At 45.2% G+C, this 14,051-nt stretch overlaps 1 protein-coding gene across 9 annotated transcripts in view; it reads left to right on the top strand.

The window, feature by feature from the left end:
• MYO19 (myosin XIX) overlaps positions 1 to 14,051 on the top strand; it is a 192,863-nt gene that overhangs the window by 173,002 nt on the left and 5,810 nt on the right. For all 9 annotated transcript variants that reach the window (XM_033922186.1, XM_033922183.1, XM_033922185.1 and 6 more), the window contains 2 exons: positions 6,752 to 6,837; positions 11,737 to 12,075. In XM_033922186.1, coding sequence (XP_033778077.1) covers positions 6,752 to 6,837; positions 11,737 to 12,075 — 425 coding nt within the window. The remainder of the gene's footprint in view (positions 1 to 6,751; positions 6,838 to 11,736; positions 12,076 to 14,051) is intronic.

The raw sequence follows: 14,051 nt of genomic DNA, 5'->3' as shown, positions 1-14,051 counted from the left end.
CCTGGGCAAGTTACTTAGGGCTCCTTTTACTAAGGTGCGCACTAAAGATTAGCACGCGCTAACCATGCACTAAACGAAAAATACTAACGCAAGCGTTGTGTGGTGCAATGGTTAGAGCCACAGCCTCAGCACCCTGAGGTTGTGGGTTCAAATCCCACACTGCTCCTTGTGACCCTGGGCAAGTCACTTAATCTCCCATTGCCCCAGGTACATTAGCTAGAGTGTGAGCCTGCCGGGACAGATAAGGAAAAATGCTTGAGTACCTGAATGTAAACCACTTAAATTATAAACGGTATATAAATGCTTAAATAAAAATTAAATTAAATTAAAAAACTCTATGGAGGCATTAGCGTTTAGTGCGCGCGGCATTGTAGCACATGCTAAAACCGCTAGCGCACCTTAGTAAAAGGAGCCCTTAATCCTCCACTGCCTCAGGTGCATTAGATAGATTGTGAGCCTACCAGAACAGATAGGGAAAGTGCTTGAGTACCTGAATGTAAATCACTCAGGCCATAAGTGGTATATAAATATTAAAATAATAAAAAATGGACCATTTTAAAAAGAGAAAATGCGTGCCTTTGTAATATCCTAGGCTGCAACCTGTTGGGTATCATGAGTGTAGGATTTGAACCTCTTATGAACAGATTGTTGCAATTTTAGTACCATGGAGCTTTCTCAAATAGAGATAAGGGAGGTCTGGATGAAAGATGCATTTTCATGACATTAGTTTGGTGTCCAGCCTCTATCTTCAATACCTATTTTTACAGGATTGTAAGACACATTACTAAAATGATGCAGCCAAACCTATCATAACGATAGTATTTACAGGAAATGCATACTTTTGAACAACCATTCAGATCATTGATCTACTGTACTTTCCATATTTTTATCATTTTGACCTTATAAAATATCTGCTGTAAATAAGTCTTATTTTGGAAATTTATTATAAATCTAACAAATACCAATGGAAAGATTTAACTACAGTAGATTCTCTGTTAACCGGAATTCAAGCAACCAGAAAAGAAAAATCAATTCCCTAGCAACAGCAGCAGATGAATCCAGAGACCAATGGGATAGCCCACATCTACCAGCAGGCGGAGATAGAGAAACTGATTAATAGGTGGTCCTATTGGCTGGCACTCCTCCTGTTTATCTAGTATTCTCTATCTCCCAGCAGGAAAAGGTCACTATTCAACTAGCTCCTGAATTCTGGCTGTGGCTGGAACTTTATTTTCTCCTGTTGAGGTTTCTCTTCAGTGAGACTACCATTCTGTTTCTCCTGTTGAGGTTTCTCTTCAGTGAGACTGCCATTCTGTTTCTCCTGTTGAGGTTTCTCTTCAGTGAGCTGGCAGTGCTATTTCTCCTGTTGAGATTTTCTCTTCAGTGAGACAGGGGTGTCCGGCTGAACGGTGCCGGCTTTAGGGGTTACACCTGGGCCCCCCCAGGTCCCTGCCTCACCCTCCCTCCAGTGATAGAGGGTCTGACTGGGTCTCAATATTTTTCTTTCCCTTCTCTGTAAAAAAAAAAAAAAAAAAGAGACCACAGTTCCTCAATTCTGCCTGGTTACTGCTGATCAACCAGATTTAACTGGCTTCAACCTGCCCTAACAACAAGTTTGTGAGTATGTCTGTTTGAACTTCAGGTTCTATTTGGGAGTCTTAGTAATGTGGGTTCAGTCAACGAACGTTTAAGGCATGGATATTTTATTGAGGCTAAGTTTTATGACTAGAAATCCGTGGAGGGAGCCGGGACTTCCCGCCCTTTGCATGCACGCGCTTGGTTTCCTTGTTGGTTACAGCGCGGCAGTAGCGGTGCAATTTCATGCTCACACTTGTTCTCATTGTTGAGTTTCAGTGCAGCAATAGTAGTCCTCTTTATTCTGAGGCTCTCTTTCATCGGTGTTTGTCACGGCCATGTGCAGCTGATTGTGCAGGTGCCAGTTTATAGCAGCATGAGATGGGACATGTTTTTTCCGGCGCTGTGGGCCGTTCTTCTGGTTATTCCCTGAGTCTGATTTTACTTCTATGCAACCGCGGCAGGGTAAATTTTGCGGGGCTTGAATCCGACTATGTTTCTAGGAGCGTTGATGCAGCGGCCACGTGTCAGAATCAGGCGTGCGCTTGGGTCTCCGGCGATGGCTGGAGAGCTGCAGCGTTCCAGTAGTTTATTTCCAGCTGACTTTGGTCAGGGTATGCCGAGGCTTCTCTCCTTTCCGGTTCAGACAAGTTGTATGTGTTTCACCAGCTTTGGGACAAGCTTGGGCAGCTCTATATGTCTATGTCTGTGTTCCTGCTGTACTCCCTTAAAGGAAGCTGCTTGTTTAATCGGACTCTGGGGTTAGCACTCAAGGGGTTTACCAGAGAGACTCTGACCTGTGCTAGGTCACCCAGTCTCGGTTTGTCTCCGGACTGGGGCGACATACGGCAACTCACGGCACGGTGAGATCAGCAGTAAGATAGTGCCCTGTATTTCACACAGGTATCTCATTGTCTCTCTTGGGGTCCCTGCAGATTGAGCCTTTGTTGGTAACTGTCCTTATTTGGGCCTCTGTGCTGAGCTGCATGTGTCTAGTAGTGGCACAGGATATATATGCCTAAAGGTAGTACAAACAGTTTCCAAGTTCGGGCTGTCTCTGTGGGCATAATGACACTGCGCATCTTCCTGCGGCCAGGACTCTCTTTCTCTATTTCTGAGGGGGCCTGGACTTCAGATTTCCATGCTTATCACGCTGGTTTCTCCTGTCACCATTTTCTCATGGCACATGCTAGACGGGCCCCCCCGAACAGACAGGAAGGGCTGTACAGCTCCTTTTAACCAGGAGCCAGTTACCTATTCTATCAAACCCGTGGAGGATCACGCGCTATGTGGCTGTTAGCCTCATCCCTGAAGCTCTCATTAGCGATGTGAGCTTTGTCTGCTACCTGTAAGGATGCTGTTGTTTTCCACAGGACGGTAGATGCAACACCTTGAGTCTAGTACATATTCACTTTAAAGGACATACGTATTTCGCTCATGTTGCATGGGGTTAGTACTGTTTTCATGGTTCTAGTATATTCCTCTTTACATTGTGAAACTTGATTTTTCCTAGGAGACTCTTCTTGCAGATCCTACAGTCTCATCCTGCCATTCCCTCACCTTCTGCACTTCATTCTGAGGGGATCTTGACTTCTTCCAATGACTCTTCAGGCTTTCTCATGAGGGAGAAGACGCTATAATGTCAGGTCAGGGGGCTGTGAAGATTTTTCAGGATGCTTGCATCTTTGCATCCTCCTCAGGTTTCCAGTTCGTTCTTGGAGTCTCTATGTTTTGTGTTTCCCTATTCAGTGTTACTGGTCCTCAGGACAGTTCTTGTAGTTCTTCAGGAACTAAGGGATGTTGTTCCACTTACTGCAAGGTGCCCGAGACGGGGCCATTGGGCAGGCTGGATCCCATTCTGCTGAATTAGTTTCTCGGGGTTACACATTTCTGCAAACAACCTGGGAGTATATTTACATTTTCTCTATGGACTCCGAATCGGCACTTGGTTTGCCTGCCTCTCTTGAAGCGGCGCTTTCGGTTTTGGCACATGCCATTTCGCCTACCCAAGGCTTCACGAATGTTTTAGGTGATGTGGGCGGTGGTACCGTTTTGGCGCTACCAGGCGATTCATCTAATTTCTTCTTGACTGCCTGCTTGATTCGGACGACTTCCAGTCGGGCCATTTGACTGACACGGTTCTTTACACGTGCATCTTTGAATTTGCACAGCGCTCTTTTCTCCTGTACTATTTATAGGTATATCGGGGTGATGTTTTTATTCATATAGGAGAGACATGTGTTTATTTCCGGAGACTTGGGCGTGGGGTCTTGGTCTCAGATAGGTATTCTTCTTCGCTTACCATGACCAAGAGTATGGGATTCTGTACAGTTTCTGGGATCCATATTGCTGACTCCACTGGGGACTTCGGCTTGCTTTCCCCTTCTTACGCTATAGCAGTCGCTTTTGTTCCGGTGGTTCCCGGTATCTCAGGGCACCAATTATTTGGTATGCTCCTCCTGCATCACTCTGTATGATTTGGTGGCTCAGCACGATTTCTCTTTTCAAGGCATGCCTCGGTCTTTGCTGGACTATCTCATGACCACCGACCATCCCGGGCTGTCGGGTTGGGGGGCTCCGTGGCTTCCATCCTCAGCTCCTGGAGTCTGGTCTTCAGAGGCGACTCAGTACTTGTTCATTCTTCTGCTCTTGAGCAGGGTTAGGCTACCTTTCTGGAGCTTCAGATCATTCTTCCGGATTGCCGCTGAGGGTCCTTTTGGTCAGTATTAGGATGGGGGTATTTCTCTACTGCTTGGGCAGTAGGTGTTGTACTCATTGGCAGGTGAAGTTGTTCTGCTTCAATGGGTGGACTCTCATCTTCGTCTTCTGTTGGCAGATCCTTTTATGGATCAGGATAAGAGTTTGGATAGACTTTCTCTCCGCGGAATCTGAGCATGGCCCATTTCTTGTATGTTACAGTGTACAGCGCTGTGTACGCTCTGGAAAGTGTGCATGTTAGTAATAGTGTAATCTTCTGCATCCTGGATATTGAGATTTGTGGCTCAAGCGTTCTAGCTCTTTTTATGGACGTGAGATCTGCTTGACCTAGACCTCATGGCCTCGTCTCTCAATTCTAAGCTGCCTAGCTTCTTCAGCGGGCCCAGGGAGTGGGAGTTAGAGGGGGTAGCTGCATGGCTCCTTTCTCGCTTCTGCCTTCTCTTTTTCAGTGTTTTCCGCTGGCTGATGATGGCTTGGATTTGCCACCTCGAGCTCGCTTTCCGGGCACAGTATTTGTAGAATCTCTGGATTGGCGGTGCCATCCTTACTTTGCGGATTTGATGAGTCTTTCGACAGCCGGACTAAGAAGTTTCCTGGTATCTCTGGCTTTGCTCGCCTAGGGTCCGTTCAACATGGATATTTGTACTACTTTAGTATTACGACCTAGTTTTTTGAAAAATCTTGGCTGACGTGTAAGGGTTATGCGAAGCAGGTTGTTTCTTCTCTTATCCAGGTGCTACAGACGTCTTCTCCTGTGGCTTCTGCTTCCTTTTGGAGGTTTTTCCTTTCTTGGGTGCTTCTTAACGTTTGAACCACTCCAGAGTTCCTTTTTGGCACAGGTGTATTGCCGAGGGCTTAGCGTTCAATTCCCTTCAGCTTCTAGTGCCATTCTTGGCTTGTTACAAGGGCTAGGTATATTGCTCTTCGCTTACTTCTCAGCTTCATGTAGTTCAGGTCCTAAACAGAGTGCGGTATATTCATGCGCCTCTTAGAAAGCCCGGTTTGGAATACAATCTTCACGTACTTCTTCTCAGTTTACCGAAGGCTTCATTTCATCCTTGTCTTTTGGGACTCTAAAGGGCTGTGCCGTTGAACATGGGGTTTTTGTGGCCATGGCTTCAGCTCTGCAGTTTTCTATGTTGCAGGCCTTGTTCAACGGGGATTCCTATTTCTGATTTCCGAAATATGGGGTATCAGTTCGGATGGTACCATTATTTCTTTCTAGGGGGGTGTCATCCTTTCTTTTATGTCATGCTAGCTTTTCCTTCCTTCTTCCTGGGAGGAGAAATTGGGAGAGTGCTTTTATTCACTGCATTTTTTTATATGTACGTAGCGTTCTCTGTGAGCTCGGTTTCTAACGACTTTTAGTTGTTTATATCTCCTTTTTGTATTCTTCAAGGGACGCCTCAAACGTTTGGTGGCGTCCGAAGCCTCCATCGCTCAATGGGTCCAGGAGGACATTCTTTATGCTTGCTTGCTGGCAGGGAAGTGGTTGGCGAAAGAACTTCATGACCATTCCGCTGGAGCGATGGCTACTTCTTGGGCTCGGCCCAGAGGTTTTTTTCTTGGAGGAGATTTGTCTCGCAGCTAATTGGTCTTCCGAGAGTGCTTTCTCTCCGCATTTCTGCTTGGATGTGGGGGCGCATGCGGTAGGGGCGTTTTGTGCTTCGGTTGTTGCGGAGGCGGCGTTTGCTTCCCACCCAGATTGAGGATTGCTTTGCTACATCCCATTGGTCTCTGGATTCATCTGCTGCTGTTGCTAGGGAAGGAAAAATTATGTTCTTAACTGTTAATTTTCTTTCCCTTAGACGCAGCAGATGAATCCAGAGCCCCACCCTTTCTGGATATTGTCTCTCGGTTTTTTCTTTTGCAACTTTCGCAGTTTATTATTATGGCAGGTTGTTTTCTGTATTATTGCATTTTGAGATTTGTTTTGGGAAAAGTTTTTTACATGCTATGCTTATTGCTGGTTACGTGTGCTTGGGCAAGGAGCTATACTGGAGATACAGGAGGAGTGCCAGCCAATAGGACCACCTGTTAATCAGTTTCTCTATCTCCGCCTGCTGGTAGATGTGAGCTATCCCATTGGTCTCTGGATTCATCTGCTGCGTCTAAGGGAAAGAAAATTAACAGGTAAGAACATAATTTTTCCATAAATACTGTAATATTTTTAATAAAACCAAAAATAAAAACAATTTCTGGTGGAAATTTAAGTATAAACTTGGCACGCCACACCTGAGTCTGCCCACGCTTTGCCTACCACATGTCAGGTAGTTTGTCAGGAACAGTTTATGATGTGGCATAGTATGGAATAGAGTATTAGTTAGGCCTGTTTTTAATAGTAACTTAAGCAACCAGAAACTACATTTATTTGGCATCGACCAATCCCCATGGGTGCCGGTTAACTGAGAGAGTACTGTATAAGGGTTTTAATTTAAATTTTGTTTTCAATCCTTAGCTGTTAGATCCTGGTTAATAAGGATGCATATTAAGAGGATGCACAAAGCTGCTTCTATTATCAAGCGAGCCTGGAGGAAGTGGCAAGTATGTACTTTTAATGAAAGGGATAGTGGCCTATATCATCACACACAATTAATTGATTTCACTTAACTAGGAGTCAAAAATACAAAGGCCAGCAATCCTGCTGAAAATGACAAATGTAACTAACTAACCCCCCTCCTTTACAAAACTTTGATAGCAGTTTTTAGTGCAGGCCGATGTGCTGAATGCTCCACGCTGCTCCTATGAACTCTGTGAGCGTCGGGAACAGCACGGAGCATTCAGCTCATCGGCCTGTGCTAAAAAAACGCTATCACAGTTTTGTTAAAAAAAAAAAGGGGGAGGGGTAAATGTGATAAGTCCACAGTAAAAAATTCATATATTCATATAACTTGTCCTATTGATCACTTTCTCCTTAACAATGAATTTCATGTCCTATTACTCTCTTTCTTCTACCCTCTTAAAAGTCAGTCAATTTGTACCTTTACTTAATCTTTTGTAAACTGCATAGAACTTCACGGTACTGCGGTATATTATTATTATTATATATTATGGTGGCACATTCAGCAGGAAGAGCCACTTTATTTAAAAAGTATTTTTTTAAAAAGTTAGCATTGCTTGAACCTTTGTACATAGAAGTGATTGATGAATTTTGCTACCTACATCTAAGTACTGGAACCAAAGATAACTATCCAAGGGGGGGAGCCAGTTAATTAGATTGTAAACTTTTTCAAGCAGAGACTGTCTCTTGTGTGGTTAATGTACAGCGCTGCGTGCATCTGGTAGCACTATAGAAATAGTAGTAAGGAGCCAAGCTTCAAAACTCAAATATATTTTGGGGTGGTTTTAAAACAGTAGTGTGATAAGAACAGTTGCCCCTACAATCGTTCCTCAAAAATCCAGGTCTAAATAGTTAGCTGATACAGTGATGTGAAAAGTTGGGGTTCCTCCCCCCCCCTTGATTTCTCCTATTATGGCATATATGTCATACTGAATGGCTTCTGATCTTTAACCAAAATATTACAGTTTTTCACATGGGCAATATGGATTGCATCATTTATTTAAGGAACAATGTAAAAAAATCCCAAAAACCTGTTTCCAGAACAATAGATGAGACATTCTAGACAGCTGGGTTATTTCCCCATACCAGCATGTTGTAGAAGGAATCCACTATGGATTTTTCAGTCTGCCTCTGGTGTATTTTATGGTGCAGTTTAGCGCCCTCTACAGTTTTTTCCTTCTACATGCAGGCTGCAGTTATGTGTGTTCTGCTCTCCTCTTTCTTGGTAATTTCGTGCTTAATGTGACTTGGAAGCTCTGCCTGCTTGAGAATTCACAGACTGTTCTGTAGCTGACAGGCCGATCCCTTTTTGGGTACCTGTTGGACAGCACGCATAGTTTTATCTGGAACTTGGTGCTGTCCCTGAAGTGTCTCATTTACTGTTAAGCAGGAGTCGAGTCTAGGCTGTTAGGCGCCCTTAGGAGGCTCAGCAGTGTTTCACAGGTGCCATCAGCATCTTCGCACCTCCGCATCCGTTGGTCTGCAGGGGTGGGAGGTATAGTCAGACAGAGGAGTCTGAACTTTCAGAGGACCAATTTCCAGCATTGTGGCAGCTACTGTGAGAGCTGAAAGCAGGTTTGCAGCATGGATCCAGTCAGGTCACAGATGTTTCCATTTTAAAGGCGATATTAGCTAGGCTGCTTTTTAAGGGGCACTTGTTTCTTGGCAAAGGCCTGAATGATTTCATGGATTCTGTGATGGACCATTGCCCTAAGCCCATGCCTGATAGTGGACCCAAACCGTCTTAAGCACATAAGCACATAAGCATGGCCTCTGCCGAGTCAGACCATAGGTCCATCATGCCCAGCAGTCCGCTCCCGCGGCGGCCCCCCAGGTCAATGACCTGTAGTGATCTATTACTCAAGAGCATTTTGTCTTGTATAGTAACCCTCTAATTGTACCCCTGGATTCCCTTACCCCTCAGGAATTCGTCCAATCCCTTTTTGAAACCCAAAACCGTACTCTGCTCAACCACCCCCTCTGGAAGCGCATTCCAGGTGTCCACCACCCTCTGGGTAAAGAAGAACTTCCTAGCATTTGTTCTAAAACTATCTCCCTTCAATTTTTTTGAGTGTCCTCTAGTTCTTGTTGCCCCCGCCAGTCTGAAAAAATCTGTCTCTCTCTACCTTCACTATACCCTTCATGATCTTATAAGTTTCTATCATATCCCCTCTAAGTCTCCTCTTTTCTAGGGAAAAGAGCCCCAACTTCTCCAGCCTCTCAGCATACGAGAGGTTTTCCATGCCCTTTATCATTTTTGTCGCTCTTCTCTGGACCCTCTCGAGTATCGCCATATCTTTCTTTAGGTACGGCGACCAGTACTGGACGCAGTACTCCAGATGCGGTCGCACCATTGCCCTGTACAGCGGGAGGATAACTTCCTTGGTTCTGGTAGTGATACCTTTTTTGATAATGCCCAACATTCTGTTCGCCTTTTTTGAGGCCGCTGCGCATTGTGCTGCCGGTTTCATTGTTTTATCCACCAAAACCCCCAAGTCCTTTTCTAGGTTGCCTTTTCCCAATGTCATCCCCCCCATCATGTAGTTGTACATCAGGTTCCCTTTCCCTATGTGCATAACTTTACATTTCTCCACATTAAAACTCATCTGCCATTTATCTGCCCACTCACTCAGTTTGTCCAGATCCCTTTGGAGTTTTTTACATTCCTCTACAGATCTAACCTTACCGGAGAGTTTTGTGTCATCCGCAAATTTTATAACTTCACACTTTGTCCCTGTTTCCAAGTCATTAATAAATATATTGAATAGCAGCGGTCCCAGCACTGACCCTTGTGGGACGCCACTTGTGACCCCTTTCCAGTCAGAATAGTGTCCCTTTACTCCTACCCTCTGTTTCCTGTTTGCCAACCAGTTTTTGATCCATCTGTGTATGTCCCCTTCCACCCCGTGGTTCCACAGTTTCCTTATTCGGTCATTGCAGCAGGGACTCCAGGGGAGTTTCTTGCCTCGCTGACTCTTAGAGGTGTAATTGTACATTCCCATTTTTCTGCCCTCCCCCCCCCCAATTTCTGTGGTTTTATGTTCTGGTTCAGCATTGCCAGATCTCGGCCCTGCCCTTTGGGCTGCCGACAGCTCCTCAAATCTTCTCCAAGGTGTTGGTGGTAATGGTGGCTTACCCATGAAAAATGGGTTTACAGGTTCACCCTTGCTTAGCCGATAGCTGATCAGAGCTCCCTCGTTGGCTGAGGAACACTTCATGGTGGAGCAGGTGCTCCAGGTGCTGGAGGACCTGGGCTGGATTGTCAACTTCAGGAAGAGAAATCTGACGCCCATGTAGTTGCTGGATTACCTGGGAGTCTTCTTTGATACGGCTGAGGGCTGTGTCTATTTGGCAGTAGCTCACATACAGAAGCGGTGTGCCCAAATTTCTTGTCTTCTAGAGCAGTCGGCTCCATCGGCGTGGGCTTATCTTCAGGTTCTAGAATCTATAGTTGCCTCATTGGATGCAATTTCTTGAGCAAGGGTGCTCATTCAACCTCTTCAGCATGCCTTCCTTTCTTGCTGGGCACCACACCAAGATGCCTTGCAGACTTATCTGCCATTGACTCTGGAGGCTCAAGTAAGCATGGACTGGTGCTTTTGCCCACTCTTGTGCGTACCATTCTACATTGCATCCTGTATCGTGGTGATGACGGATGCCAGTCTTCGGGACTGGGGAGCCATTCAGGTCACCCTCATAGAGAAAGTGGCCCATCAACTGGTTGGAACTCAAAGCCATTTGTCTGGCTCTGATGAGATTGCAGAAGACTCTGGAGGGCCAAGCGGTAAGGTTCTTCTCCAACAATGTGACGGCAGTAGCATATGTTAATCGCCAGCTATCTAGACTGTCTCACTTATTGCACTTAAGGTACTTACCCTCCTTGTAAGCTCTTTTCCAGTAGATAGGTAAGACATTCTAGACCTAGGGTGTCAAAGTCCCTCCTCAAGGGCCGCAATCCAGTTGGGTTTTCAGGATTTCCCCAATGAATATGCATGAAATCCATTAGCATACAATGAAAGCAATGCATGCAAATAGATCTCATGCATATTCATTGGGGAAATCCTGAAAACCCAACTGGATTGTGGCCTTCGAGGAGGGACTTTGACACCCCTGTTCTAGACTCCCAGCCCTGTCTTTCTTGCACCTGCTTAAACTTTTCAGTCTGTTATGCTTCTAAAAGATGATTCTTAGATGCCTGTCAGCCCTTGAGGGCTTGGAAGATTTTGTATATATATGTTCCATTTATTGGGGAGTATTTTCTGAGCTCCACTGAAGCCAGTGTTGGCGGTTAATGATACTATTTAGTTACTTTTGAGCAGAACAATTTGTTTAGCCTGTTGTTACAGGTGTCTCTACTTCACGTAGATTGGGTGCTCCTTGATGCTTGGGTATTAACTGTAGAGGGCGCTAAACTGCACAGTACACCAGAGGCATAGTGGATTCTTTCTGTAGCATGCGGGTATGGGGAAATAACCCAGCTGTCTAGAATGTCTCACCTATCTACTGGAAAAGAGCTTATCGGAGTAAGTACATAATCTCAGGTCTCCTTTGTCTAATAATATAACATTTTGGTTAAAGATTAAAAAACATTCAGTGTGACATATGCAATAATAGGGGAAATTGGGAGGGGACAAACTTTTTCACATCACTGTATGTGTGACACAAAGCAAGTGTAAATGCAGCTAGGAAAATTTTGGGAGGTATACATATATTGCTGCTGCAGAACAGGAGTTCCACATATACTTTAAAAATCCCACAGAAAAAAAACCCCTTGAAATACATGGATACATATGTGTAAGTAGTAGCCTTTAAAATAGCCACTTAAGTGTAAAAACAATACCGAACTCTTCCAAATGTTTAAGAATCACCTGTTTTGTTTTAAGGCAAAATTGAATGCTCTGGCAGCCAAGGAACTGGATGACACAGATGTAGAAGCAGAAAAGTACATATCATCATTGCCAGGATCACCTATTCAAGCTACTCAAACCTCTGCAAACAGTTCTTTTGATAAGGCTTGGACTCAAAGTACAGTACTGCATTCCTGGCCTCTAGGAATGGTGCTGACGCCTGGGCCCATTGTCAGGAAAGTGGTTTCTATAGAGAGCTTCTACAGAAATCTATCATTCCTCACATGCTTAAAGACTCTGCAGCAGAACGGCCTCTCTAAGGTGAACACCAATTGGTCTGCTGACGGCATCACCTCCATAAGGGCACTGCCACAGGTAACAGTAATTGCTAACTTGTGAAAACTTTGCTGAGCTGCCGTATGCTGGCCTATACTAAATTCAGAGAAATGTGTGGCCCATTACCTGCATTTATTTAAATGCCTATACAGTGGTACCTCGGTTTACGAGTGCGCCGGTTTGCGAGTGTTTTGCAAGACGAGCAAAACATTCGCAAAATTGGCGCCTTGGAAACAGCGCGCTTCGATTTGCGAGCACACACACCCCCCCCCCCCCCGCTACCATCGGGCACTCCCCCGCCACGACCTGAGGTCCCCCCCAACCCACCCGAACCCTCCTTACTTTGCTGTAGCCTCTGCAGCGGCACCGGCACCAGCATGTCCTGTGCGTGGTGCCGGTGCCTGAAAATCTGCTTCCTGTGCTGGGCCTTGAGCATGTGCGCATGCTCAAGGCCTGAGAGTTCACGTTGAACGTGAACTCTCAAGGCCCAGCACAGGAAGCAGATCTTCAGGCACCGGCGCCACGCACAGGACATGCTGGTGCCGGTGCCGCTGCAGAGGCTACAGCAAAGTAAGGAGGGGTTCGGGGGGTGTGTGTGTGTGCGGATCGCGGGGGGGAGGGTTCCAGTTCGCGGGGGGGAGCAATGCCAGTTCTCGTGAGGGGGGAGCAGCGCTGCTGGCCTTGGGGGAGGGAACCTATCAAAGCGAGTTTCCATCATTTCCTATGGGGAAACTCGCTTTAATAAACGAGCATTTTGGATTACGAGCATGCTCCTGGAATGGATTATGCTCGTAATCCAAGGTACCACTGTATTTGTTTTCTAATGGACTCTATAAATCCTTCATCTTCTAAATGCAAATGTCATTTTTGCTGTGAATTGGAAAAGCTGCTGCTTTAAAAGAAAAAGCAAGCTTTGTGGATAGGTACAGTCGTTCAGCATACTAGAGCACATACCAGTATAGCTGATGTTCTCAACCATTTAATTTAAAATAGATTTGGTCTTTCACACTAATTTAGCTTTATTCATGGTATTACAAAGGATTATGATTTAAGTACATCAGACTAATATGCATGTAAAGGAGCAATGGCAAACTGTTGAATCCTTTGCCCTGTTCTTAACATTGATGGAATTTCTTTAACATGGCCCTTACTCCTGGAAATAAACTCTTGTATTTATCACTATATAAAGGGTCAAACCAAAGGTCCATCTAGTCCAGCATCTTTCTACCGTGTTTCCCCCAAAATAAGTCAGGGTCTTATATTAATTTTAGCTCCAAAAAAATGCATTAGGGCTTATTTTCGAGGGATGTCATTTTTTTCATGTACAACAATCATCTCTCCCTTCCTCTCCTCCACCCCAATTCTTCCTCTTTCCTTTCTACCCCCCCCCCCCCCCACATGTGCAGCATCTTTCTATCCCTCTCTTCCATCCCCCTTTGCAGTAGAACTGCACAGACCCTCCCACCATGAGATTGACATACCTCCAAGGCATCCAAAAACAGCGGTGGCGGCAACACTCTGAACGGGCCGCTTCATAGCCTTCCACGCCAGGACCTTCCCTCTGCTGCATCACTTGTAAAGTACCTATATCTGTTTTAATCATTCTCACTAAATGCAATTCACTAATCCCTTAGTTCATAGGCAGTGGAATGTTTTTTTGTTGGGTGGGGAGGGGGGGCCCGAAAAGCTCTACCCCAGACTCCACCCCCATAATAGTACTTGTAAATGCCATTTCATTTTTCATATTCTGTACACACAATATAATCTTATTAACAATACATAATGGTAACCTCAAAATTAAACTACACAAAGTGCTCATTTTCCCCTCCACAGCATTTCTTCCTCTCTCCTCCACCCCATATGCAACATTTCCCTCTCTTTCACTGTCCACCATCTCTCTCTCTCTCTCATTCCCTCCCTTGCTGCAAAGGGAGTAGAGAGAGTGCATTTTTCCAACTCCCTTTACTGCAACATCCAACATTTCTCCCTCTCTTATCCCCCAACATCTTTTGCTC

Source organism: Geotrypetes seraphini, chromosome 15 (assembly GCF_902459505.1).
Source record: "Geotrypetes seraphini chromosome 15, aGeoSer1.1, whole genome shotgun sequence".
NCBI classification, from domain to species: domain Eukaryota; kingdom Metazoa; phylum Chordata; class Amphibia; order Gymnophiona; family Dermophiidae; genus Geotrypetes; species Geotrypetes seraphini.
This window is presented reverse-complemented; position numbering and strand designations above follow the sequence as displayed.